The sequence below is a fragment of the Mytilus trossulus genome, chromosome 2 (assembly GCF_036588685.1).
Source record: "Mytilus trossulus isolate FHL-02 chromosome 2, PNRI_Mtr1.1.1.hap1, whole genome shotgun sequence".
In the NCBI taxonomy this organism is placed as follows: Eukaryota; Metazoa; Mollusca; class Bivalvia; order Mytilida; family Mytilidae; genus Mytilus; species Mytilus trossulus.
The window spans coordinates 6,770,923-6,785,424 of record NC_086374.1 but is presented as its reverse complement, the minus strand read 5'-3'; the positions used below and the strand labels follow the sequence as shown (position 1 = coordinate 6,785,424).

Below are 14,502 nucleotides of genomic sequence, written 5' to 3'. Positions count from 1 at the left end.
AAACTCAAGAAATATTATCAAGAGTGTAATAACCGTCCTGACCCTAGTTATAAGCACATATAATTGGATACAAAATATTCATTTGTATCATTAGTTTATCATTCCATATTGCTGAAACTCTCTTACAAACTTACACCAAAAAATCAAAGCAATTAAAAACATCTGGTTTTCAAACATCTATAAAAATGTTGGTAATTTTTAATATAAATTTCATCTTATACCTAATAATATCCAGAGGTGTTTTTTTAATGGCTTCAAACACATCAGTAAGACAAATTAATAAAATGTGATTTTGATTATCTTCTTCCATCGCAGGCAAGACAAAAATAAGTCTAATTGAAAAAATAATTTAATGCAAAATCATTCAACAGACAGAATTATTAATACAAAAATAAATTATGCATAAATACCGGTATATATATAAACAAGAAATGCTTTAAACTTGTGGTATTATAATGATTTAAACTTGAGGTAGTGTACTTAATGAGAACTAAACAAATGATTTATTTTCTACAAATCTTGTAATCATATCAAGTCCTCTTTCTGGCTGATCATATGGTAAAATGTGACCTGCCGTTCTCACAACCACCTACAAAATAAACAGGACAATTTAGACATTGATACTCTTAGTGACTTGTTTTTCTCATTTTTGAAGCACCAACTATTTTAAGAATTTGGAATATAGTAATCACAAATGGAGTTTCTTGCATTTTCATTTTAGGATTCTTAATAGTTCAGTTTCATGGGGACTACTTGTGTATAGTGTTTATGTACTCCTAAGTCACCTATATCTTTATAAGCATAAAAGCACCACACTCTTTTAGTAATCTGACAAACTTTTACGCAGAGATTTAAAGGATTATAAAGCAATCACCAGACTTATTTTCAGTCCTAATCTTTAAAGCACTTTAATTTGATTCTTTTGTATTAGAAACATTCAATGCTTAAAACCAGATGTTTCTGATATAAAGAAGGCGTGAGGACAAGAGGATTCAAATTTATTTGGTTTCAATCAGTTATATTCAATATCACAAATACGGACAAAACCTATCACTTGACTGTATTATTCAAACATACCTGGTAAAAGTTGTTAACCTGTCTAACATAGCCTGCTACTTCTCTATCACTAGGGTTAACTTTCCAAATCATTCTTTCTGCTTCTAAATACTTCTGTGCACCAGACCATGGTACAGACAGTAGGAAAGCTTCTGTCATTGGTACAGGGATAATTATGTCTAACTGACCATTGTAAAACATCACCTAAAAATAACAGAGAAGCTTAGCAACACTCCATTATTGGAATTGTAATGTCTGACTGACAGTTATGAACATCATACAAAAGGAACAAGAAAGTTTAGTATTGGCAATGCTTCCTATGTTTACTACTGGATTTGAAATGTCTGACAATCACTCAATTATAAATAGGAATGTTCTCCATTTCAAAGTCACTCTCAACTCAGTGCAAGTTTAAGAAAATTCTAGCATCAGTTTGAGCAGAATTCTTTTCAAAGTAGAGAATCAGAGATATGAAATTATCCATGGTTGTAATGTAATAACAGCTTATAACTATCTTTTGAAAGTGGCTATCCAGGGTTTTACTATTTTAATATCCTTAAGTTTGTTGATGATTGTTGTGAATTAGTTAAGTTTCAGTTCAGTCTATTTAATACTCATTTATTTGGTTAATGTGTTACCGCTATTTTACGTAACAAAAGGCCAGTAACGTCACTTGCAGACAAATCTATGTATATCATTGACTCCAAGTAAAGCATATGATACATTGATCACACCTTTGAGTTTATAGCCATTACTCGCCTTTATTATCTACACATCCAAAACATTGGTGCCATGACCAGGATACCAAAGCACACATGTGAAAGTTGAATCCCTTGTACAAATCATGTACAATTCACAGAGAATGATGTGGAAACTAGCAGTTATAGATGATTTGATCACCAGGAATGATGGGAGTAGTGAGAGCCATCAAACTTCATACATCAAATGGACCCATGATTACAAAGAGGCCAATTGTGAAACTGGTGCCATTGGAATTATGAACTATTATTTGTTAAAGTGTTTTTCAATGCCCTTTTAAATGAACAATACATGAACAATAAATGCATATTATGTAACAATAGGCCTGCAACGTTTTTCACTTCCAATCGTTTCTATATATATCATTGACTGCAAGTAAAGCATGCAAAATATTGAACACGACTTTGAGGTTATAGCCAACAATCTCCTTTATTATCTACATGTTCAAATTAATGATTTTACTGTAATAATTTTTTTAAAATACCTTAAACAAGAATGTGTCCAAAGTACACGGATGCACCACTCGCATTATCATTTTCCATGTTCAATGGACCGTGAAATTGGATAAAAAATCTAATTTAGCCTTAAAAGTAAAAAGATCAACCAAAAGGGAACATGTGTACTAAGTTTCAAGTTGATTGGACTTTAACTTCATTGAAAAGTACCTTGACCAAAAACTTTAACCTGAAACTCACACTTTTAATTTCTATGTTCAGTAGACCATGAAAATGGGGTCAAAAGATTAATTTTGTTTTATTAGAATAAGAAAGATCATATCATAAGGAACATGTGTACTTAGTTTCAAGTTGATTGAACTTTAACTTCTTCAAAAACTACCTTGACCATAAACTTTAACCTGAAATGGGACGGATGAACAGGCGCACAGACGGAAGGACGCACAGACGGAAGGACACACAGACCAGAAAACATAATGCCCCTCTACTATGGTAGGTGGGGCATAAAATTCTCTCTTTGTTTGTGTTTGAAAATAGTTTTATTACATAAATAACCTAGATCTCTCCTTCATTGACACTATCAATGGTTTTACTGATTTAGACAATTTGAGATCCTTCAAATTCTGTGGATGTCAATGATCTTCAAATTAATTCTGTATTGGCCTTTGAACTTTATTGATTCGAGCATTACTGATGATGATGAGTCTTTTGAAGGAAAAATGCATGTTTTGCATACAAAATTTCAATGAGTTCATTGAATGTATCAGAATTACCTTATAATTTTCCATAAGTGTAGTTATCCATGGTTTGACTGTATCCATAACATCATTGAGTAGATGTTTCTCTACAGCATCACCACTGTGGTAGGTTAAGTTTCCTACATGGATGGCTTTTCTTATTTCTGGTTGAGCTAAATAGTTCCCATAGTAATTAAAATCATCGGGTTCCTGTTGAAGACATATATTATCAATAATTTAAAGGTAAACTACACCCTTAATGTTAAATTAATAGATCACATTGATTATTTTAGCAAATTTTCTGTCAGAATTTAAACAATTTAAGGCAGTTAATTATTAATGAATAGATAACCTGTCATATATATCATCCGTTTTAAAAAATAAACTTGCATTAGTTAAATATACGTTGGGTTGTAAACTCACCTGAGTCAACAAAAAGTTATAATAGTTCTTTGTTCCTGAGACATTGTAGAAAAATGATGGGTAAGGTGTAATGTCTCCATTTAACAAGGTGTCAAATATCTGAAATAGAATGATTTATGCAATTGTAATTTGAGGGAGGAGGAATAATGTGTCATTGACATAGATTTGAATACAGTGAATATAGAAAATATGGCAAAAACTAGAAGGGAAATAGTAATAGTAATAATACTTTCTACATTTTTAGCCTGTTCATCTTATATAAATTCATTCTTGAAATCATTTGTTCATCTTATGCAAATTCATTCTCCAAAAAAATTGTTACCAAGAAATATTTAATTTGTTCACCAAATAACAAGGCATTTAACTTTTTATTTCTCTTCCTCTAAAATTTGACAATGGCAACCTAACAAGATCCTTCTGATAAATCTATATATTAACAAAATAAATACAACAATGTCCAAAGTAAATGAATTATCCAATATTTTTGGACAAACAATATTTGTAACAAACATTTTCTCATTTTGCTAAATCATTGATGATATTTGTAAGATATTAGATTCTTTTCTCGGTACTTACCATGAAAGCATCTAAGAATTTTCTATCATTGATATAAGCAGCAGCCTTATCTGACTGTGACTGGAAGAAAGCTCTCTGCTTCTCATCTAGAAGTCCAATGGAATACATAAATGTGGCATACTGTGGCATCATCTAGGGATACATAGTAAAATAGTGTTACAAATACAATACATAAATGTGGCATACTGTGGCATCATCTACAGAGACATAGTAAAATAGTGTTACAAATACAATACATAAATGTGGCATACTGTGGCATCATCTACAGATACATAGTAAAATATTGTTACAAATAGAATACATAAATGTGGCATACTGTGGCATCATCTACAGACACATAGTAAAATAGTGTTACCAATACAATGCATAAATGTGGCATTCTGTGGCATTATCTATAGACACATAGTAAAATAGTGTTACAAATACAATACATAAATGTGGCATTCTGTGGCATCATCTACAGAGACATAGTAAAATAGTGTTACAAATACAATACATAAATGTGGCATATTATGGCATCATCTACAGACACATAGAAAATTGTGTTACAAATACAATACATAAATGTGGCATACTGTGGCATCATCTACAGACACATAGTAAAATAGTGTTACAAATACAATACATAAATGTGGCATACTGTGGCATCATCTACAGATACATAGTAAAATAGTGTTACAAATACAATACATAAATGTGGCATATTATGGCATCATCTACAGACACATAGTAAAGTATTGTAACAATTAACATAAATACACAGAGAGGAATAATCATCATTTGTTATTACTGTGGATTCATCATTATTCCTTGGATAACAATTTTCGTGGATTTTGTGGGTAAGGTAAAGCAGGAAAGAAAATGTTGAACAAATGACAAATTGCCTAAAGGCTTGTATGCAAACCTCTGCAAAACAACGAAATTAAATATCCACAAACATGTAAGTTTCCTCAAATTTGTACTTACAAAAATAAGTGAATCCACAGTATATATAAAAGTGGACATTAAAAGAAAATGCAGAGAAAATGCAACCTTTTGAACTCATTGGAAAAATACAATAAACACGCCCACCAAAGGCTGATTATTACGTAATTTTTGTATCTTTGGAATTGTAAACAATGTTTTCCTATTCTTAAATATGATATTCAACAAATTAATAATGAAATGAAATTTGACTTCCCTTTCAAATAATATTTTCATGACCAAAAAGATTACATGTTTGCATCACATTTTGTACATACAGGCGACTGCTTATTTCATTTGTTGACACTACCTATGTGTGTTGTAGTAAATATTAGGTATTAAATTCAGTCAGAATAAGTAAGAACTTACTGTTTGGGGATCAGATAGACCATCACCTATTGCCATCCCCTTAAAGTTTATCTTTACTTTAGCTGTAGGGTTCTCCATGTGGATTCTATAGGAAATTGCTGGCACATATTTACCAGCATATGACTGCAATAAATAATTAAATACACTCAGGATTTTTTTTATATCATTAAGTTTATCCATATAATCCTACAAAAAACTGCATCAAAATGCTGTACATCAAAACTAGCATTAAAACAATTTTGGACTCTCTTTGCCTCATTCAACTAAAACCCCTGACAAAAATATAACTTCTTTTTTTAATTGAAAAATAAAATCATTTTTTCTTATAAATACTTTGCCAAAAACAGGACACAACTAAAATCCCTGACCTAAATACCATTTTTTTTTTAAATTGATTTTTTTTTCTTCATTTTTTAATTTAAACGCTTTGCCAAAAACAGGACTAATACACATACAAAAGTTATGAAATATATTAACACTCTTTTTTATTTTCATTTAAATTTACCGATACTGACTTATTTTACATTTAATAGAACATTTAGTAATTACCTCCCCTGTTGCATAAAAGTCATTTTTCTGGTACTGATAAAAGGCCATAAAAAACTGTGTCAAGCAGCTGAAAAATATAAAATCATTACCTACAAATTCTGATTTTCTACATGTTAGACATGGAGTTTATGATGAAGTTTTAAAACCTCAAAGTTACTCAATAATTACATAATCTATGAATAAAATCTTTTTAATTTTGTTTTTTAATATCTGATCAACTTTCTGTAAGTTCCTCTGTTTTATCTATAATTTGAGAATAAATTTTGTATTTGATAGAATACATATACTTAACTTGCTGTGTGGTATGAATTTTACCCATTGTTGAAGGCTGTCTGGTGACCTACATTTGCTTTCTTCTATATCATTTAGTCTCGGATGGAGAGTTGTCTCATTAGCAATTATATCTGTTTCCCTTTTCTCTCAATAAAATTAATAACCTTTGTATATATTTTTTCTCCATTTTCAATATCAAAATTCAAGAACACACTAGCCTAACGTCCCTTCAACAGAATGCATTACTTTCAGCTAGTTCAGAGAATGCATATATATATGTATATGGTGCCAATCCCATTTTGATTTTTTTTTAATCTCTTTTACAATCTTTACATATTGATATAATATTTCTATCTATAACTTTTAGAAATAGATAAGGAAATTATCTCAATACCTGTATAAATCTCTGCCAACATCAACTTCATTGGTGGCATAGCCCATATCTTTATCTGTGAAACTAAATCCTGTTCCAACCTTCAAAATCAAGTAAAAAATCATTATTATATGTCACCAATTAACCGATTAAAACTGTTTGAATACCGTCAACAATAAATAAAAAAATGTTTGCATGTATGCAATTGTTTAGCTATGGACAAAATTCAAAGTTAATAAATACATCTTTAGGAATGGCTGTGTACAAATCATCTGTAAACAATGCCATCAATTTTTTAATTTTTTTTCCAATAACAAAAACAAAGCAATAAATTCTGAATTTTAAGTATTTTAAAAAGAAAATTTTTTGTAACGCTGTTTTTATTATTATTACTCTTCTACTATAAATATTAAAAATTAATACTTTTTATATTCTCTTATAAAACACAAGTGAGAGGAATGTTCGCTTTGATCGCTTTGTTGTCTCTTTGACACATTCCCCCATTTTCATTCTCAGTTTTATATTTCATCTCACCGAAACTTTTAATGTCATAATACATTAAATTATCATTTCAAAAACATAAGAATAAAAAAAAAATCCTTAGGTACACAGAATAAAATGACTGATATTACAGAGAAAATACTTGAAATACATGCAGGCTGAAAGATTTCTAAGTTAGTGTGGAAATGACTAACTAGTTTAAGCCTTTATTCATTTATGGATTATTTATATATATATATAAACAGATAATGTGGAAAGCTGCTTTTTATAACAGTAAAAAATAATAAAAAATACATGTAGTTAATGACCTACAGGGTTATCTATATACAGCATTGAATATCTACTGTTCCAATTTATCTTCTTCTCCAGTACTGAAATATAATATATACTAGTAAATACAATAAACCTATGCAGACCCTATGAACATCAATATGTTTGAGATCTGGGGAGTGGTTGAGTGCCCACAGACATGTTTAACCCCACCACATTTCAAGTTAAGAGCTTGTAATTCAGTGGTTGTGGTTGGTTTAAGTCTGTTATATCTGTTTTTCGTATCTTGTTTTGTAATAAATCAGACTGTAAGTCTTCTCCATTGATTGTTCCATATTTTTCATATTGGGTCCTTTTAAAACAAAGCGTAAATATTTTATTGATTTTTCTCATCGTATATTTAAAATTGAGAATGGAAATGGGGAATGTGTCAAAGAGACAACAACCCGACCAAAATAAAAAAAAACCACAACAGCAGAAGGTCACCAACAGGTCTTCAATGTAGCGAGAAATTCCCGCACCCGGAGGCGTCCTTCAGCTTATATTTGCTTATATCCACTTCATTTGAACTTTTCGTCTCATTGGTAATCATATCACATATTCTCCTTATTTTTATATTGAAAGGCATAATTGCTGATTTTCCTGACTGAGGACAGGCTCATGACTATTATTAAATTAGCAAGGTTAAACTAGTTTCGAGATCACAACCCTTTCTCTTTTAATCTTAATCCCTGGATAAAAAATATCTATAAATAATAGCTCATTTACGGAAAGCAAAAAGAAAAAAAAGTACTAAACTTGAAATCATGCCACTTTACACTGTAAATCCCCTTTGTTGCTATATCTATACATACATTTAAAGTTCTTGTCTACCATAAGTGGGCCGTTTTCCACAAATAATCCAAATAAAGAAGAACCTCCAGGTCCACCTTGTAGCCATAATAATACTGGATCATTGGCTGGATCTTTCTATAATTACATAAAACAACAAATTTTAGAATAAATATATATAAATAATTTAAAAAAAGTTTTTTTAAACAAATGAACACACTATGACCTAACGATAATTAAGGTTTAAATAAATTTTTATACAGATACAATTCTTCTTCCCTTTTAATAAGGGAGATAATTTGCTTCTGGTTAAATAGGATAGGTTACTTCCCATTGATTCTTGGAAAAACTTTTACATGAAATTAGTGCAAAAGTCTACCGGTACTTCTGGAATCTGTCTATTAGACATTGTTACTAATGCTACAAATATGATCTTTAACCGAAATAGAGTTTCACCTCTCTCCATATATATGATTGTGTATCTAAAACATACTGCAGAGTTAAACAAATGCCCTTCAGTAAGCCTTAGTAAAGTCTAATTGTACTGTAGGGTCTGCATAGTTCAGATCCATAATTGTTCTACTAGCTGTAGGATGGAACAATGCAAATTCGTATTGCAGGATAAAATAAGTTAAGAATCAGCAAGGCCTTATTGTAGGATGGAACAAGTTTAGACATCTCTTGTTATATTCTTACCTGAGAAGGGAAGAACCAGAAAAACATATTACTGTTATAAGTTTTATTAACTGTTATAAAACCAGCATAACTTTTTAGGCTAGTTCCATCTAATGCACCAACTAAACTGGCTTTCTGGGCTGAAAAAAATATACAACTTGTGTCAAAGAAATTCTGTAATGTACCAAACTAACAAGGGAATTATTCTTGCACTGACTTTTTAACAGTCTTCAACATGTTCAAAGATATAAAAAGAACCTGATCTGGATTTTCTATACAAAGGTCAGGAACTTTCTAAACTAAATTTATAGAAAATCCCTGCAAAGGTTTAATAAAAAAAGCATCATGGATAAAATGCATGGATGCATACGAAAAATAATCCCATGTTATACAGATACATGTAGTAAGAAATACAGTGCATGGAAAACATTTCTTATCATTGTTCTTCATCTTGAAAGATGTGAAAAGGTCTTTAAAAAGTGAACCAAAAAGATCACAAGATCAAGATGTCCCCTAGAATCAACTAAAATGTTTTGGTGTTCGTTGTAAAACTAAAACTTATTTCTTTGAAGATACCAGGAATGATCAAATGAATAGTAGTGAGATTTACCTACAAAATTATTTCAATAACTGTTAAACAAATAACTACATAACATGCATAATGCAAACAAAAGATCTCTGGCTTTATCAAGATCAACCTTTATACAAAAACTTGACAAACAAAAACTAGCTGCAAATGACAATGATTAAGGATGGACAGTGAAAATAAAATTAAGTCACAGCTACCTGACGTGAGACATGAAGTAGCTATAGTCATACGTAGAATTCATCATCATGTAAAAACACTTCAGAACAGGAAAATGATGAGGAAAATACACTTTACAGAAAGATGTAAGTGTGTCCATGACTAGTGACCTAGTATTGTTATAATTACCAATATCACTTATTATTTTTCGGATAATGAAATATAAAAATTGTTCACAATTTGCACATTAGTAGTATCTGTACTGTAAAAAAAATAGAGTGATTAAAGTTTGATTTGACACAAATACATGTACATCATATCATCACCTACCCTCTGGTCCAAGTTAAAAAGGATGATAACTATAAAAAAAACAAAAAAAAAAACAACTTATGAAATCCATGTTTTACTTTTGAAAATCAGAGGATTTAATCGAAACAATCATTGAAATAGGCGGAACATAAATACTCCAACCTGTCAAGTCTCTTATCATAACTATTTTTTAACTGTGAAAAGTTTACTTGGAAAAACTTTTGTGACTGACAGATTGATTTGACAAAAGCAATATGACTACTGTATATAATATGGGACGATGTGTGATATTTAATCATTATTGTTTGTTAAATAAATAACTCCATACAAACCCTCGTCAAACTTTCCCTGTTCAATCAGAGGAGATAAGAAGACTGGTTCACCAGGATCCTGTCCATTCTTTAACATAGGAGGGTATTCTTTAGGGAACATTGTCCTTAGAAAACCTCTTCCAGACACAAATCCTAAGGAGACTATAACTAATAATACTGCAATTCTGTCCATCATGGTTTAATCTAAAGAAAAGAATTTTTAAATGTCATTGACTGTTCAATTTCACAAAAAAAATAAGTGACAAAATCATAGTATACACAACTTACTTCAATTGACATTCAATGAATTGTTTACTAGTTCCATGTTAGATATGTTCATTTGCTATTTTTAGTGTTGGCTGCTGATATATAACTTAAACCTCCACTTTAAACTTTCGGAATGTGACAATCACATTCTATATATGAGACAAAGTACAGCTGCCTTTTATAGCTGACTATGGGGTATGGGCTTTGCTCATTGTTGAAGGCCGTACGGTGACCTATAATTGTTAATGTTTGTGTCATTTTGGTCTTTTGTGGATAGTTGTCTCATTGGCAATCATACCACATCTTCTTTTTTTATATTGCCATACACACGGTACATGCCATCTAGATGTCTTTTGATTAAATTTTTCATTGGGTTGCTAGTTACACATCTTGACATCTGTCTCACATCTCCTTTTCATGATATGCAAAAATACTGTAAACAGACTAATTTTTGCTTATTCTATATTTTGAGTTTCACCCTTTCTAATCCACTTTGCGATTTTCCAGCTTTCTTGGTGTACTTTAATAAGGAAAACAACCTAGTTTTACATATTCGCGACTATTATTTTTGCATTAGTTTTTACTTGTGAAAGACGCGAAAATAAATTGCTAGTGAAAATAAGTTGGTTTACAGTTTTGTCTTCAAATGGTTGTAATTAGAATAAACTAGAACTCTACTGATGTCTTTTGGGTTTGATTGCAATATTGTCCTACTGACATTTACCCCATACCATATTTGTAGTTTAAACATATTTTATTGTTCAAAATGAAAAAAGGATCAGACACAAGTTTTACAACTTAGTAACGTCTTCGTCATATTTGTGCTACATGTATTACAAAATGACCTTGTCACTTCATTCAATTCAACACACAAGATGTTTGTTTTCAAATCTACATAAAAATTTAAATTCTTAGGATCATTGCAGACTTATTATATAATAATAATTTATGCAGGAATAACAAATAAAACAAATCTGTTCTATCATGTCCATTCCTGTTTTTATCATCATAATTCCAAAGCTTTTTTAATACTAAATGGTTTGGACAATTATAATGCAATAATTAAAGGACCAACAGAAAAAGCTTTTTACTACATGTATGTTCCTTAATCTATCTTTGAGATGATGATGTACTGTCATACAATTACCAACATTTCATTGATTCTTAGGAATTCTTGGTAGAGTGGGGGGCACATATTCGCTGGGGACACAATTTTGCCGTTTTATGATTTTGAGGTGTAAAACTTCAAAGGATGACTGAAATGGAAGAAATTTGATAAATTATAATTTAATAACAACTATTATTATTTTTAAACTTAAACAAAATGGCTGCACTTACTGCAAAGGACCGAAAAACGGATTTTCAGTCAATTTCCTGAATGAAAAACACAAGTTTTCAAAGAAGTTTTTCATAGTATTTTTTGGACTGATTGGCCTAAATTTCTTTTTTTTTTTAAACTTTTGAAATGTCTGCTGTTCATCTATAACAAAATTTATTTGATTATTATTAAATAAACTTTTTTATAAAAAGTTATTTGGTTTTAAATCACAGGCACTCGTCTCAGAATATTTTTCTTTATGTTCCTTATTATATAACATATATTAAGGTATATATATAGGAATTTTTTTTCTGAGACAAGTGCCTGTGTTTTAAATAGATGTGAAAAAAAACAGTGAATATGTGTCCTCTATTGACAAAACATCAGGTAATTTTAAACACCCTTTAATCTAACTTTACAGATGATTAATTTCAAACAAACCTGTTTTCAAGCTTATGAATGTTTTGCATTTGAAGTTATCTTCATATAGAATTGTCAGTATAATTCAAAAACAAATAGACCTGAATATAAAATGTAGAAAAAATGGAAAGATATTGTGAAAATGAGCACCCCACTCTACATGTATAAATATTCAAAATGCACTAACAATTTTTTTTATGATTTGAACACCAATAAAGTTTATGTTGCATCTGGGACTATTATACTAAATTTATGTTTATAGTATAATAGTCCAAGGTTGCATCTCATTAAAATTTAAATGTACACTTTTGCAGAGATTTATTAATTTAAGTAAAATCACTACAGTATTAACTGATTATTTTTACAAATTCCATGCTTATAAGTTATTCAAATTCAAATATTTTATTGGACAAAGCACATATGATACAATGCGTATTCCAAGATACAAACACATTAAACATGAATTTTTTTGCAAATACAACATAAAGAAATATATAACTGACTCTTTTAGAGTTAAATTAGGGGTTCGACAAGGTGATAACCTAAGCCCTAATCTTTTCAAAATTTTTATAAATGACTTTCCATCATATATTGATAATGTTGATGATGATCTGATTTTGGGTGATACTAATATTAATTGTTTAATGTATGCTGATGATATTGTTTTGCTCTCTACCACATCATATGGTCTTCAATCTAAGTTAAAAAATGTTGATAAGTTTTGCTCTGACTGGTGCTTAAACATAAACACCAATAAAACAAAAATTTTAGTATTTAATAAGCAAGGTAGACTTATCAATGAAAAATTTACTCTTCAGCAAGTTGAACTGGAATGTGTACAACACTACAAGTATTTAGGCCTTATATTTTCGGCTTCAGGAGTCTTCTCTCATGCAAGACAGGAATTGTACAAAAAGAGTCTAAAAGGCTATTATAAATTATGCAAAGATGTTATTCGTTCACATCCAAAAATTACTACCAGTCTACATCTATTTGATCACATGATCAAACCTATTTCTTTATATTCCTCTGAAATTTGGGGTACATTTAACCCAAAGAGTAGTAAATTTAGAAATGATATAGTCTTAGATAAAATTTATTCAGATCTTGAACCAGATAAATTACACATGAAAATAACAAAATTTATTTTGGGTGTAAACAGAAAGAGCAGCAATTTTGCTGTACTCTCTGAACTAGGTAGATTTCCTATTTATATTAGTATTGTGAAAAATTTACTGAATTATTATTTTAGAATTGAAAATATGCCTGAGGACTCTTTATTATATAAAGCCTTACAAACCTCTAAAGATTTAGATGATAAAAATCACAATAGTTGGTATAGCAGTGTCAGACACTTATGTAAAATTATTGACCTGCCTAGTAACTTCATTTATTTTAGTAAATACAAATTCAGAAAATGTTTACTTAATTGTTTAAAAGTATCCTATGTTAAATCTTGGGAAAATGCTTATAGCCAAAATAGCCAAGGAAAACTAAGAACATATTGTCAGTTTAAAACATCATTTTGTAAAGAAAATTATTTAAATATCTTGAAAAATTTTGATTTGAGAAAAGCTATCACAAAATTCAGGATTTCATCTCATAGACTTAAAATTGAAACTGGGAGATATTCCAAATTAGAAGTTCATCAAAGAATTTGTGATAAATGCGATTTAAATAAAGTGGAAGATGAACTTCATTTTCTTATAGAATGCCCTGTATACTCTAAGGATAGAGATATGTTATTTGATCTGATATTTAAAGAATGTAAAAATTTTTACTCCTTGGATATGGTCAATAAATTTATTTGGCTTTTAAACTGTGAGTCTATTAATATTTTAAAACAACTTGGCTATTTCTTATCAAAACACCTGCCTTGAGTAAACATTTATAATATAACACTGGGATACTGTAAGTAATATTTAAGATTATTTAAAATGTCTAACTTTTTAAAGCATACTGTTTTGTTGTTTTGCTTTATTGTATTTGTAATTGTTTGTAACTATATATTGTCATGAATGTATATGCACTATGCCCCTTGTGGGTACCTCTTATGGAAATAAAAGATATTCTATTCTATTCTAAAAGGATTTCTGCAAAAAAAGTCTCTCTCTCTTTCTCTTTGACAACATTATAAAATTTGAAAACAAATTGACAAGGCTAGAAAAAAATTACCTGATTATATCACAGAAACTTAAATTATGAAATGCCCATTAAATAATGCACTGCAGCCTTACTATCGTTTGCACTGTAAGTGTGACATCACATGATAGTCATGTGGTCAAACGGATTTTTTCTTCCTTTCCGTAGATGGGTTAAATT

The 14,502-nt window shown here is 29.9% G+C and overlaps 1 protein-coding gene across 1 annotated transcript; it reads right to left on the bottom strand.

Annotated features, from left to right (window-relative positions):
• Positions 1–333: 333 nt before the first annotated feature.
• LOC134706381 (probable serine carboxypeptidase CPVL) lies at positions 334–14,495 on the bottom strand. Its single transcript, XM_063565277.1, has 13 exons — positions 14,356–14,495; positions 10,197–10,379; positions 8,832–8,950; positions 8,159–8,273; positions 7,347–7,405; positions 6,555–6,634; positions 5,888–5,954; positions 5,339–5,461; positions 4,007–4,138; positions 3,431–3,529; positions 3,044–3,217; positions 1,078–1,260; positions 334–589 (listed from the first exon to the last, which is right to left on the bottom strand). The coding sequence occupies exons 2-13, from the start codon at positions 10,369–10,371 to the stop codon at positions 491–493; spliced, it is 1,425 nt and encodes a 474-aa protein (XP_063421347.1). The 5' UTR covers positions 10,372–10,379; positions 14,356–14,495; the 3' UTR covers positions 334–490.
• Between the last annotated feature and the right edge of the window lie 7 nt (positions 14,496–14,502).

What these genes read in the sequence shown, in the direction of transcription:
- LOC134706381 (XM_063565277.1), bottom strand. Translation starts at nt 10,371, where the DNA reads ATGATGGACAGAATTGCAGTATTATTAGTTATAGTCTCCTTAGGATTT. An exon ending in ATAACTTTTTGTTGACTCAG is followed by an intron (nt 3,218 to 3,430) that starts GTGAGTTTACAA and finishes TGTCTTCAACAG; the next exon opens with GAACCCGATGATTTTAATTA. An exon ending in AGGTTAACAACTTTTACCAG is followed by an intron (nt 590 to 1,077) that starts GTATGTTTGAAT and finishes TTTATTTTGTAG; the next exon opens with GTGGTTGTGAGAACGGCAGG.